The sequence below is a fragment of the Micromesistius poutassou genome, assembly GCF_964030765.1.
Source record: "Micromesistius poutassou genome assembly, chromosome: 1".
In the NCBI taxonomy this organism is placed as follows: domain Eukaryota; kingdom Metazoa; phylum Chordata; class Actinopteri; order Gadiformes; family Gadidae; genus Micromesistius; species Micromesistius poutassou.
Window position 1 is genome coordinate 11,102,212 of NC_140271.1, and position 14,786 is coordinate 11,116,997.

At 45.4% G+C, this 14,786-nt stretch overlaps 1 protein-coding gene across 1 annotated transcript; it reads left to right on the forward strand.

Moving 5' to 3' along the window:
• Window positions 1-6,893: 6,893 nt before the first annotated feature.
• Window positions 6,894-14,037, forward strand: LOC311389741 (sodium- and chloride-dependent GABA transporter 3-like; the record flags this gene model as incomplete). The annotated part of the gene is made up of 14 exons (XM_084488745.1): window positions 6,894-7,008; window positions 8,016-8,150; window positions 8,446-8,583; window positions 8,720-8,831; window positions 9,034-9,166; window positions 9,469-9,603; window positions 9,989-10,092; window positions 10,516-10,640; window positions 10,777-10,889; window positions 11,017-11,154; window positions 11,326-11,428; window positions 12,207-12,307; window positions 13,236-13,406; window positions 13,939-14,037. 14 exons carry the CDS (start codon window positions 6,894-6,896, stop codon window positions 14,035-14,037), a joined length of 1,722 nt encoding a protein of 573 aa, XP_084344871.1.
• Between the last annotated feature and the right edge of the window lie 749 nt (window positions 14,038-14,786).

Here is a 14,786-nt window from a genome sequence, read left to right on the forward strand (position 1 = left end):
CCTGGAGAAGAACCCACCCACCCCTGAACGACTCCCCCATTCCCCACCCCAAACAAAACGCAACTACTGTCCCCTCCCCCGTTTTAAAGAGCCTCTTGGCACGCTCGTAGGTTTCGTGGAATCGGGGATTACGCAGGGAACTGACGTGTATCAACGCATGCACTACATCACGCAGGGCCCACCCGTCCCATACACATGAGACACACCTGGCACGTTGCCCATATCTTACCTTCGAAGTTCGTGGTGGTTATCCTGATGCCAGTCCGATCCACCAGGCAGAAAGTTAGTTCCCCGGCCATCTCGACCGGGATATGAGAGGCGTTCTGGTGCCATGGTTCCTCTTGCCCTGAGAATGACCCCCTCTGATTTATAGTGGAGAGCGGGCGCCATATACAACTGCAGATGCATGCGCCAGGCTCTCTCTCTCTCTCTCTCTCTCTCTCTCTCTCTCTCTCTCTCTCTCTCTCTCTCTCTCTCTCTCTCTCTCTCTCTCTCTCTCTCTCTCTCTCTCTCTACTCTCTCTCTCTCTCGCACGCACACTGTGTGAATAAACGGTGACCGGGCGGAGCATGTGAAGTTAAATCACGCACACGTTTTACACAGTTTACACAACTGGAGACGCTACGGTACATCTGCAGCAGAGCGCTAGTGAGGGTTTGGGTGAAAGTGCGTACATGCCTTGGTGTTGTTGAGCCAAGGCATCACGTATTATTATTTTTTTCACGACCCACGTATTATTATTTTACAACAAATTTACTATGGCCACATGATGGTGGCCCACACATGTTTCTTGTTATGGCCCAATAGTCACGTTTATATTTGTTGGGGGTCAAATTTAAAATAGACAGGCCAATCCAGGGCCCCTTGCACACATGGGCCCTATAGGCTGCAGCCTAGGCCTGTGCGACCCGGCATATAAGGACTCCAATAGCCTAGTCCCAGCGGTGGGCACCCAGAGCCTATTGACCAAAAGCTTTAAATCCACTACATTTCAAGCAATAAACCACACTCCATTCAAAAGTATTCCTCTCTTCTTGTTTTTTTTTTGTTTTGTTTTGTTTTTTACCTTAGACTACGTTGACATTTACGCGTCATCATTCAGCAGACACTTAAGGTTTTCTACAAGTGCTTCTGAATGGCAATGTGGTTTTGTTTATAAGTAAAAAGGGTTTTTATCAGCAAGTAAGTAAGTTCACTAAATACATTAATGATGGTGAACTACCTCTATTGAATGAATGCAGATTATTTTCATCAAATTATCAACATACAGGAATCCACATATTTTGGGGAAATAGCCTGAAGCTATTCTTCTTCAGACTAGAGTTCTTTGGCAAACCAACTCAGGCTTTGTTGTTACTTCTTTGCAAGTGATAATAAATTCTTCATCTTTCAAACTTTGGCTTTCTCTAACTCTGTTATTTTGTTAAAGTGTTAAAGAGTTTACCACAACACCCATTTCTTTTTAAATCACTGCAATCCTCACATGTATGTACATATCCCTGTTAACCCACTACAAATACCATGGTTGTCTATCACTGTACACACTCTGCAACTAGATGCTCGTAGACCCAGCGCTAGGCCAGAACAACTGAGAGACGGGAGAGAGACGAGCGAAAGACAAACCAAACAGCTTTTGAAGTCCCCTAAAAACCAGCATGAGAGGTTGAAATCAGTAGCGTCCATTATGTAGTGAGTCGATGAGGGCGGCGTTCAACCAGGGACGCTCAGGCTCTCTTGGCTCTTGCTAAATGCGGTTTGAAGTAAAGGAAGATCACAATGTAATCTGAGAAAAGCTATATGCAGATTTCTGTCCCTCTTTTAAAGATCCCATGCTTTTTTAGGGTAAATAATTGCATTTGGGGGTACTAGTAGAATAGGGTTACATGCCTGTATGTTAGAATTACCGCTTATCATTCTCACACTGTTAATTTCTGCAAATCCAATTTCAGCGTTGTAACATCTTTTATTCGTCAATTTCTGTTTCTGACCAAATCTGTTAGGATTTCTTCATAGATCTGATTCCCTGGTTGTCCGTCATCCACTGAAACACCCGTCCCAAAGTCTGGGTTGGCCCTATCCAATCACAGGGCTAGCAGTTCCCACAGTCCTCCTGAGACTGTCCTGACGTTGTGTCTGCGCTGGCCTTGCCTCCATCAGTCAGAAGGTGAGTCGGTTTTCTGTGACATTGTATTGAACAAGCGTTCAAAATGGAACATGAAAACCGATCAGGAGTCAAGAGTTTTTTCCCTGCACACATGCACACATGCGCGCATGCCATGCACACACACAAACACGCGGACGCACGCACATGCACACACACACACACACACACACACACACACACACAATTAATTAGTCTGGACTTCAACATACTTTGTATTCCCCTTGTTACTTCATCAGTCCATTGTATTCTTCCATTGTGTTTTTTTTTGAGTTGCATAGTTTGTGGGACAGCCAGTGTCTTGTGTTATGACACGAGGGGGGTCTCACATATAAACAGTGGAACATTGTGAACGTGCACAGAGCACACAGCCGTGCCTATATATGGTGCTGCAAATGTTGTGTGTGTTGGACTGCACTTGGCAGACTTTCAGTGTGTAGTGTGTTGACACGATCTATGCACTGCTATACCACCACTGAGGCATGTACAGCTTCTAGGATGGAGAATGATTCTGAACCATTCAGGAAGCACCTTTCCCATTGGTGCTATTATTATTAGGGATCCTACAAAAAACGTAAGAACCCTATTGTATTTGTTATTATTATTATTATTTTCCTGACTTTTTTGCCTAAAATAAAAATGGCAGGCTTGTAGAACACATAGGTGGCACTATAACAAGGTCTGGAAGTTCAGCATTTAAGCAGGCTGCCATTACCACTAGGAAGGTGCAATATGCCTGAAATCTGCTACACATGCCCCATTTGTCATGATGAACAACTTTCAAATTCGCAACTCATATGGTCAGACTAGTTGGATCTCTCTCATCTTTCAACTCCAACCGGCCACCTTCCCCTCTGACCATGTGGCCTATGTGATCACCCAGCTGTCTGGCCGCACCAGAGAGTGGGGAACTGCTCTCTGGGAGGCCGGATCACCTTCCTGCAATGATTTCCAGGATTTTTCATCGGAGATGAAACAAGTCTTTGACCGCTCCAAACATGGACATGAGGCTGCACGTGAGTTACTGCACATGCAGCAGGGGAGCAGGTCTGTATCAGATTATGCCATTGACTTCCAAACTCTTGCAACCTCTACTGGCTGGAATGCTGACTCTCTGTTTGATACCTTTCTGAATGGGCTGTCTGAGGAGATTAAAGATGAACTTGTCTCCCATGACCTGCCTCCCACCTGCGAGGACCTGATTAAACTGGCCATCCGAATTGACGTGAGGCACCAACAGCGCCGCCGTCTGCGAGTCTTCGGGAGCTCACCTCGGGTGTCTTCAGTCCCCCCTGCCATCCAACCAGCTCCTCGGTCTGCTCCGCTGTCCATTCCTGACTCTTCTGGACCAGAGCCTATGCAGATAGACCGCACTCATCTAACCCAAGCTGAGTGTCAGAGAAGAATCAACTCACAATCCTGTCTGTACTGTGGCCAGTCAGGACACTTCCTTGCCACCTGTCCAGTAAAAGCCAACGCTCACCAGTAAGAAGAGGGGTACTAGTGAGCATAACACCCACACAACCTTCCTCAACACAACGCACTCTCCTCCCTGCCATTCTGGAGTGGGAGAAACAATGACAGGAGCTGGTGGCATTAATAGACTCCGGTGCCGAGGATGATTTCATTGACTCCTGCTTCGTGGCCCAGTGGGGCTTGCTGACTAAAGACCTCAGGACTCCACTAGTGGCCAGCACGCTGAATGGTCAGAGGTTGGCCAGCATCACACAAACCAGCATTCAAGTGAGTCTCTGTCTTTCTGGCAACCATCATGAACAGCGCCTCTATTCTCTGTCCCGACCTGAAACTGAAGCCATGACCAAGTACGTACAAGAGTCCTTGGCTGCTGTCATAATCTGTCCATCCTCCTCTCCTGCAGGAGCTGGTTTCTTCTTTGTTGAAAAGAAGGATGGCTCTCTGCTCCCATGCATTGACTATCGGGGTCTCAATGACTTAACTATTAAGAACCGTTAACCTCTCCCTCTCATGTCCTCAGCCTTTGAATTGCTTCAAGAGGCATCTGTGTTTACTAAGCTTGATCTTCGGAATGCCTACCATCTAGTCCGTATCTTTGAGGGGGATGAGTGGAAGACTGCCTTTAACACCACCTCTGGCCACTATGAGTATCTTGTCATGCCTTTTGCCCTGACCAATGCCCCAGCTGTCTTTCAAGCTTTAGTAAATTATGTTCTCAGGGATATGCTCAACCAATTAATCTTTGTTTATTTAGACGACATATTAATTTTTTCCAAGTCCCTACCTGACCATGTCTCCCATGTCCGTAGAGTCCTGCAACGTCTGCTTGAGAGTCAGCTTTTTGTGAAGGCTGAGAAGTGTGAATTCCACCAAGACACAGTCACCTTCCTGGGTTATGTGACCTGGAGCAATCCAGATGGACCAGAGGAAAGTCAAGGCAGTGCTGGAGTGGCCTGTGTCTTCAAATCGCCGGGAACTCCAACGTTTTTTAGGTTTTGCAAATTTTTACCGCTGTTTCATCCGTAACTATAGCATGTTGGCAGCCCCCTCACAGCTCTGACCTCGCCTTCCGTCAAGTTCACCTGGTCTCCTGTGGCAGAGGGAGCTTTTCACACCCTGAAGCAGCGGTTCACCTCAGCGCCCATCCTCATTCAGTCAGACCCCAATCGGTAGTTCATTGTGGAGGTTGATGCCTCCGAGGTTGGCATTGGAGCAGTCCTATCCCAACGCTCGCCTAAGGACAACAAGGTCCATCCCTGCTGAACAGAACTACGACGTTGGCAATAGGGAACTGCTAGCTGTGAAACTGGCCCTCGAGGAATGGAGACACTGGCTGGAGGGGGCCTCTGTGCCGTTCCTGGTCTGGACTGACCACAATAATCTGGAGTACATCCGTACATCCGTACTACAACGTTGACCAAGCTCGCTGGTCAACGTTCTTCTCAAGGTTCAATTTTACCTTATCTTACCGCCCTGGCCACAAGAATGTGAAGCCTGATGCACTGTCCCGGCGGTTCAGCCCCTCTGAAAGACCCCAGGAACCCGACACCATCCTCCCTTCACATTGTGTTGTGGGCGCAGCCCAATTTGAGATTGAATCTATTGTGGCTGCAGTCCAAACTAATGAACAAGGGCCCAGTCAATGTCCTACTAACCGTCTGCATGTCCCTAGCTCTGTCCGCTCCCAGGTTTTGCAGTGGGGCCATTCGTCCCAGCTCTCAGGTCACCCTGGATCCAGACGGACTCAAGCCTTCATTGGCCGACGGTTCTGGTGGCCGTCCATGAAGGAGGATATCCGTGACTTTGTCCAAGTGTGTGCAGTCTGTGCCCAAAACAAGACTTCCACCGACCACCTGCTGGCCTGCTGCAACCCCTTTCTGTCCCTAAAAGACCCTGGTCCCATATTTCCCTTGATTTTATCATGGGTCTGCCCCCATCAGATGGTAACACCATGATCCTCACTGTTGAGAGGGAGAGGGAGAGGCTAATCTCCCTTCTGCCAAAGAAACAGACAACTTAATGATCCATCATGTATTTAAGTTACATGGGCTGCCTGTTGAAGTTGTGTCAGACAGGGGACCACAATTCACGTCCAGTTTCTGGAGGGCCTTTTGTAAGCTGGTTGGTGCCTCTGTCTGTTTATCCTCTGGTTTTCATCCCCAGAGTAATGGCCAGACCGAGAGCGTAAACCAGCAACTGGAGACGGCGGTGCGTTGCTTCCCCTTGCCCTTCTTCGCTCCTCAGCCAGGATGAAAGCTCAAGCTGACAAACACCGCTCTCAACTACCATGTTATCGCCAAGGACAACGTGTGTGGCTCTCAACCTGCCCCTCAAGACCGAATCCCATAAGCTCTCTCCCCTCTTCGTCGGCCCCTTTCCAATTACCAGAGTAATCAACCAGTCCGGCTCAAACTTCCTGGCCCCCTTCGCCACATTCACCCTACATTCCATGTCTCCAAAGTCAAGCTCTTCATCTGTAGCCCCTTGCATCCTGCCCCCAAATCCCCCCCACCCCCACGACTCATTGATGGGTCAGAAGCATACACCGTCCAGCGACTGTTGGATGTTCGCCGCCGGGGCCGAGGACTTCAGTACCTCATGGACTGGGAGGGCTATGGTCCCGAGGAAAGGTGCTGAGTCCCCGCTCGGCACATCTTGGACCTGACACTTCTCAGTGATTTTCATTGCCAGCATCCCAAGCCGTCCAAAGGGACGCCTGGAGGCATCCGTTAAGGGGGGGGTATTGTTAGTATCATGTATGGACTCTGCCCGCCCTGCTGGTTTTTGTGGCTGGTTTCAACCCCACCCTCTCCTGCCTGGTGCCACTCCCTGGCCACACCTGCTCATTAGCTGGTCGTTATCCTGATTGAGTTTTCCCTGTTCCTTGTTTTCTCCCTGCCAATGATTTGCTTCCACATTATTTAAGTTCAGCCCACAAGTTAATCTTTGTCAGATCGTACCACAAGTTTGGTGAGATACTCTGCCCGTTTTTGCTCTGCCTGTTTCTGCTCTGCCAGAGGACTTTGGATGCTCTGCCTTGTTATTTTCTGTTTTGGATTTTTTGTGTTGGAACTTTTGCCTTGATCTTTTGTGCTTTACATTTTTGACTCCTTAGTTTGACTTTTGACCAGTCTCCCCTTTGTTTTTTAAATCCTAAAGAAAAGGAATAAACATTTTTTCCAATTATATCCGGTCTGCACTTCGGTCCTTTTCTGCAACCCATAACAGTATTATTGTGTTGGTTTTGATTCTAACGATGGAGAGAGAGCAATGGACGCACAAGCGTGAGTATATTCTGGCTATGGCCGGGAACATTGTCGGTCTGGGCAACGTCTGGAGATTCCCCTATCTGTGCTACAAGAATGGTGGAGGTGAGTAACTTTCACCCAGAGAAAACTCTTTCAAAGTGCATCCTGCAGAAAACAAGGCACATGGCATGGCAACTGTGTGTACAAGTGCACACTGTGTATTATTGTTTATCTTGTTAAACGTGGCACTCTTATACCCAGAATGGTCTTAATATTAAATGTATTAACCAAAAGTTGGGAAATTAAGAGAATGACAAAGTCGTTCAGGTTCCCATATGTAGGCCAGGCTTGCCTGTGTAGAAATAGACTGCAAATTGACAGGTGGATGACAAACACTTAGAAATGTATAATCTAATGATTTGATAAACGTGTCTGGTTAATCGCTAAATCTAATGTAAATGTACAGGATGTTTTCATTCTTTTAACTAGTCCTGTCCCAGTGAAGAGTAATTTTTCCTTTGTGTGTGAATGGAATGTGGACCTGCGGACTGACCCAGATCACAGCGGTGTCTGTGTAAATCAATGTTATTAACTGTTTTCCCAGGCGAAAAAGTAGTATACTTGAACTACAAATAAAAGTTATTCCAAGTATACTTGCTCTAGATTTAGCTCAAGCGTTTTTTTTCCCTGATTTAGCAAATAAACACACCTCCAAACTACACTGCAATTTTCATGTCACTTTTCACGGACATACAATTTGAATCCTAAATATAAATGCTAAATCGTATATATAAATCGAAATGCTGAATCTGAATCCTATATCTAAATCTACATCAACATTTTTCTAATTCTAAATCTTATATCAAATCTGAGAATTACCATTTCTGTTATTCGATTTAGGATTTAGGATTGTCCTCGGTTGGTTCTCACTGTTCATGTGGTGTGTAGTAAAACCTACTATGATGGGGTCTAGCATGCAGGGAATAAATAAATATCCATAAAACTGATTAAGGACCACCACAAAAACGCTAAAGCAACTGAGAGAAATTACATGATTAACATTGACGATGAGTTTGCTGCTTGCTTTGGTTCTTCACGGTCTAAAAGGTTCCTGTTTCTTTACTTCACAGGTGTGTTCTTGCTGCCTTTCTGTGTGTTAGCTCTTCTGTCTGGTGTTCCCCTTTTCTTGTTGGAGAACGCGCTGGGCCAGTTCACCCAGGAGGGAACCATCACCTGCTGGAAGAAGCTATGTCCTCTGCTAGAGGGTACGCTAAACTGCCAGTGAGTCTCACGCGAGACTCAAGTCTCACGCGAGACTCAAGTCTCAGAAATTTCACAAGGTCAGGTTAAGGTCGCGGCTAAGGTCGCAATTCTGTCAATGGAATGCCCTATTCATGAAAATATAAGTCTTATGTGATGTAATTGAATGGCACTGAAGTCATCAATACTGCACATTTTAGCTCTTACATCTCATACAGCACCTTTAAACTGTATTGTCGTTTTTGCATCACAATGTAGTTCAGCCGTAGCCATGAATAACACAGCAATCTGCTCCCTCAGGTATTGGCTATGCCATTATTGTGATCCGGGTGTATTCAACAATATATCTGGTTATACTGGCCTATTCGCTCTTCTACCTGCTCTCCTCCTTTTCCTCTGTGCTGCCATGGACCACTTGCAGCAACGACTGGAACACAGGTCGGTGTGGATTTATCAGAGATAGTATCAATTCCAATCTGTTCACGCTACTTGAAAGTTCTGTCAGGTCAGTGGGTTGATTGAAATTGACACCTGAGGAAGTAAAAAAAGTGTACTATGATTCAACCAACAACAGATGGTTGTGTGGAGCTGACTACTCTGAACATGACCAGCCAACACTATGCTGAATTCGGTGGCAACTCGACATCTAAAGCGCCAAACAGTTCTGCAGTGATGGAGTTCTGGGAGTAAGTCAATAATGATGTACACTTACTTACTTAATACTCTCTTAGTCTTTATATTCTCTGACAGGGGAGCGTGAATGTGTAACCCTAGTCTCCAACATCTTGCACGGATATGCATTATCCGTTGCATTATAGCAATGCGAGTGCTCATTGATGGCGAACCAGAGGCCGGCGTTTGAATGCCCCGTTTGCTTGCGGCCGTCAGGAGGCGTGTGCTGTCCATGTCTGGGGGGATCGAGGAGTTGGGGGCCGTCCAGTGGGAGCTGTGCGCCTGTTTCCTGGCTTGCTGGCTGGCCTGCTACTTCTGCATATGGAAAGGAGTCAAGTCCACTGGAAAGGTCAGCCCAACATGAGAATATCCTTCTTATCCTTATTCTCATGAGGCTCAGCCTGCTAGTGCGCTGAACACAAGTATGTATGTGATGCATACGTGACAAACTATTGTAGATGCTTTTGCATGCATTTGTCATTTACTGACAATGAGGTACTGCCTGTCCAGTTTATGTTTTCCACTGTGTGTGTGTGTGTGTGTGTGTGTGTGTGTGTGTGTGTGTGTGTGTGTGTGTGTGTGTGTGTGTGTGTGTGTGTGTGTGTGTGTGTGTGTGTGTGTGTGTGTGTGTGTGTGTGTGTGTGTGTGTAGGTTGTGTATGTCACAGCTGTGTTCCCCTACGTGATGCTGGCCATCCTGCTGGTCAGGGGCTTGACTCTACCTGGAGCCTGGCAGGGTGTGGTCTACTACCTGAAGCCAGACTTCACCCGCCTCACACACCTGCAGGTACCACTGTTATTGTTTACACCCATGCTTTGTTGAATACTAACGTTAAAAAAGAAACATTAACTACACATGTATCCTCGATGACCCAAAACAACATTCTGAAAGTATCGTTAAGAATATTTGATGTTCAGTGGATTAAGTCGATGAAACCCATGAAAACTACTAATATCTCATCATTGTTGATGACCGCTTGGTAACTGTGGTTTAAGTGGTATCAGCTTACATAACTCCTCCTGCTTTGATGGAGTTTGTCATGTGTCATCTGGTAAGGGTGTTGACTTGGCTCCACGCAAACCCGCCCCCGGCATCAACATGAGCGATCAGATGTCGCTAAAACCGTACGAAATGCATGTGTAACAGCAAATGCGTGGATCTGGTGCATCAGGTGTGGATCGAGGCTGGAGCCCAGGTGTTCTACTCCTACGGTGTGGCTGCAGGCACCATCAACACCCTGGGGAGCTATAACAAAAGGAATAACAACTGTTACAAGTAAGAGGAAACTCACAACCCTTTTTTTGTGCGCAAACTTCCCTTCTTGGTGGATGGAAGCTTTTGGTCCATAGATCGTATCTGCCAAAGGATTCTGATCTCAGTAAAAAAAACTAGGATCCATTTAACGTTTTCACGGAAGTCATAGGTTCTGTAGGCAGATGTATTCACCATGAGGAGATGCATATGTGGTCCAGGGTTTCATGACTGTGAGTCAAAGGGCTCAGGCCGCCCCCCCCCAAAAACAATGTGTGGAAATTTCTGGCTTATAAATGGAGAATTAATTTGTGATGCAGGGGTCTACTTCAAAACACTACTGCAAATACATTCAAAATCCAATTCATGTGACGACAAGTCCAAGGTGCCACTGAAGATAGCATACATATTGCTCCTACAGTTGGTGTTTTTTGTTATTTTTGCTAGGGACAGTCTTTGGCTCTGTGCTCTGAACAGTGGCACCAGTTTCGTTGCTGGGTTCGCCGTCTTCTCTATCCTGGGATTCATGGCACATCAACAGGGTGTCACCATGGCCAATGTGGTGGAATCTGGTACACAATCCTTTTGGTTTTCATTCATGGCATGCATAGCCAGTCCTTGCTAAACAGTCAATCCTAACTGAACGTGTGAAAGAAAATGACCTTCCATATTGTCTTGGTCTTACCGTGTGTGTTTGCGCATCTCCAGGCCCTGGTTTAGCGTTCATAGCGTTTCCCCAGGCTGTGGCTATGATGCCTGTACCTCAGTTGTGGGCGGTCTGCTTCTTCATCATGCTCATCATGCTGGGCCTGGACACACTGGTGAGAATGAGAGCTTCTGACACTGCAACAACAACCATTTAGTTCATAGAAACGTCATTCAGATTGCAGGTTGAACTGCTGTTGTAATCTGCTGCCCTGCTGATGTCACCTCCCTCCCGTCTCTCAGTTTGCAGGCCTGGAGACCATTACGTCCAGCGTGAGCGACCTGTTCTCCGGGCAGATGAGGCAGCCGTGGCGCAGGGAAATGTTCCTGGCCGTTTTCTGTCTCGTCTCCTTCCTCCTGCAGATCTTGCTCGTCACAGAGGCACGGACCCTTCATAGAACCATTTCACAATCTGTGAAAAGAGTCTATTACTCTATTAATCAATACATTAATGAAAAAACACACAACCGAGGGGGGCGAGGGAACATGGCAGAGCGCACCTACAGACCTCTGTCGGTGTTAATAATAATACATGTTTTGTTTTTTCTCCAGGGAGGAATCTATGTGTTCCAGCTTCTGGACTACTATGGCTGCAACGGAGCGTGTCAGCTCTGCGTGGCCCTGGCTGAGTGTGTCGCTCTTGGCTGGGCCTTCGGTCTGTTTTACCTCCCTGGCTAACCTGTAACCAGTTGTCATTTTTGTTTAACCATTGAGAAATACCTTTCTCAATGGTGAATCGGGCAATGGTGTCCCGGGCAAGGCAGGCAGTAACAGTCATTAACATTACGTTTCAGCCACAATCAACATTTCATTTTGCACAATAAATAATAATGAAGTCATAGTAACCACAAAGTAACAGGGGGTCTCAGGATGAAAAACATGGACAGGTAAAAGAGGCTGTTGCATCTCAATTATTTGAAGATACTCATTGACACTAGGCTCAGCAGTTCAAGACAACCAGTGACCTTACCTTGTCATCTTGCTTTCTTCGTCTTGCTTTTCCTGCAGGGGTGGGACTCGACTTTTTTCAGTTTTTCAACAAAGAGCACCAGTATCAGTTCAAGTGTTCTCACACACAACATTTTCCTACCCCACAAAGTGTCCGTTGACAGTATTTAAATACCTGAGAGTCTTGCACTAAGATTGTGTATGAAATATATATATTTTTTAAAATATGGGCAGTCAATGTGTAGGGTGGACATTTTGAGTGTGCATGCTTGTGATGTGATCAAAACCCCTACATACAAATGACAAATTAAATCATACTCGCCAGGAAAGAGACCTGGCTGGCCCTTGGGCCCTAGCCAAATTACCAAATAAAATAAACCGTCCAATCTTCATCATATTCACCATCATCATCTGAGGGTTAACAACGTTGCAAAGATTTCATAATAAATAATAAATAATAATAATAAATATTCTGTGTCCGACAGGTGCTGACAGAATGTGTGACGCCATCAAAGACATGAGTGGACAGAGGCCTTGCCTTCTCTTCAACTTCTGCTGGCGCTACATCACCCCCCTGCTCTGCCTGGTAAGACACACTCCCTGCAGAGGGGCAGGCTCTGTCCAATGGGCTGCAGAGTCAATGGCTGTATGCTTAATCGGGAGGCTACAGATTTGACAGCCTGAACTCGGTCCGGGAACACTTTATGTTGGACTTTTGTCCTCACCATTTTGAATGAACCCCCTGTTTTACTTTTACTCACAACGTGTCTTTTGTCTGTTTTTGTCAACCGCATCATCACCAGACATAATATACTCTATCTAATCAAGTTAAAATTCATACGATGTACACTGGCTTTCGGGAGACGAGCAAAACCCACAGCAGTACGTCTGAACAAAAGACTGAGTTGAGATGACATTCTGTGATATTAAACTCATCACCAGTAAGGCAGGGTCAGAAGCCTCTGGTTCTTGAGCCTACCTGGCTCTTTCAGGGACATATCATCATCATCAATAAATCAGGCTGAACATATATTGCATTATCAAAATAACATTTAATTTTACAGAAATAGTTGCATACTTATTTTGGAGACCAAGCTAAAAGCTTTAATGGACAAATTCTCAAAGGGAGGGTAATTTGAAAGTCAACATTTATTCACCATAATATACAATTACAGTAAATAATGAAATGCAAGAAAAGGAAATAATACACAGTATGATTCTTTCCAGCGTAGATGCTCATGTCTTATTTTCAATTAATGTCTCTCCTCAAAAGTTGAAATGATAAACTCAAACTCTACAATTTTGTATGGCACTGCCAAATGCCAATGCTTTTTTGATAATATGCAATACTGGCCAACGATACTTGCTTACAATCAGTTGACAGCATCACCATTGAATATTATTAGTCTCGCAATTAGCATGCATTAATTTAGGTGCAGTGTTGATAAACCGCGTTTATTATAATTTGTATCCTTTTACGGTTCATAATAAACAAACACACTTTCCCCCCTCAGGCTAGCTTCATTCACTTTACCGTGGAGAACGAACCGCTGACATCCAACCGGGGCCACCAGTTCCCCGGCTGGGCCTATGGTATGGGATGGGTCCTGGCCCTTTCCTCTGTCCTCATGATCCCACTTTGGGCGATACTGAACATATGTCGCACAAAGGGTAGCCTGCGTGAGGTAAGTGACTGTTACCTGTAACACAACATGCCTTATTTATTTTTTTCTGGGTGGGTGGGGGGCTTGTGAGAGCATTTCAGTCTGGCCTTACTCCCATTGAAACCAACTTCTGAAAGTGGACTGGCCCATCAGTGCTAGGGGGAGGGAGTATTAGTTCATAATTAAGCATGGAGAGCTGCCGTGCATCATTTCAAACAAAATCGAAATCAAAAAGTTGTATCTGAAATTGACAATAGACTTATTTTGATGGCTGAATGTTTTTGCTTTACTTCTGGACGGTTTCAGTAAGAGTGAAAAGATTAAGAACTTAATTTATTAATTTCATCTGACTCACATGAGGCTGCAACCATATTTTAATTCCAAAAGCCATTGCTGCCCAGCCAAGGTCTGACGTGTTAAGAAATTAGCCCTGATTGGCCTGCCCGCTTTGGTTGAGGACCAGTTTCCAAACAATGTGCTTCATGATGTTTTCTTCTTGTTGTTACTCATCCTTCATCTTTTACTGACTTTTTTTCTACCCTTTACCCGACAGCGCATGTCCATTCTCTGTCGGCCTGTAGAGGGCGCCACATGCATCACACCGCAGGAGTATTCAGCAGGCCTTCCATGCCAAACCGAGATGAAATCTTAAGTTCACGCTCATCTGTGCCCTCCTTCCTCCCCAACCTGTCACACCAAATTTGCATTCCTGAGGCTGCTTCTGAGACAGCCAATTTACCTGTCCTCAGAGGTCGTCCTTCATTACAATATTATTTTTAATGTAATATAATTCTATCAGGAGAGCCTGCAGAAAATGATACGTTTTCAGTGTTATGTCACTTTTTGTTTTCATGCCAATAAATGATGTGGCTTATTACTCAGTTACCTTGTCACTTCCATGCCATTTTGTGTGCTATTGACTTAACATAACTGCTAATAGGAACAATGTTTTACTGAACTTTCTATGTTCAGTGTTGTCTCTTGGTACTTAATTATCTGGCTATTTACCCTGTAGATGCCTGAGAGGCCTTCTGTGTCAACTCAACCAGAGTTTGGCAGCTCAAACTTTTGATTTTGATCATTTGAGTTGAGTCTGTGCCGTACTGTATGAGGTTATTTGGTTATTCAGCCACTAAGGAGAGGCGCAATTGAATGCGAGGATGATAAATCACTCAATAGAAGTTGGCTTAGAAACAATCTGTTCTATCTCACTTCTGAAATGATGGCTACGCCCCTGCCCCTAAGGTAACCCGGCTTTCGATGAGTGTGATTTCAAGATAAATGGATGGATTAAAAGTTCTTGACTTATTATTGTGTTGAATTACATCCTTGTGTTGATTTGTAACATTGAAGAAATGTATGACAGAATGTCTACATACAAAACAAGACGGTGAGTAAATC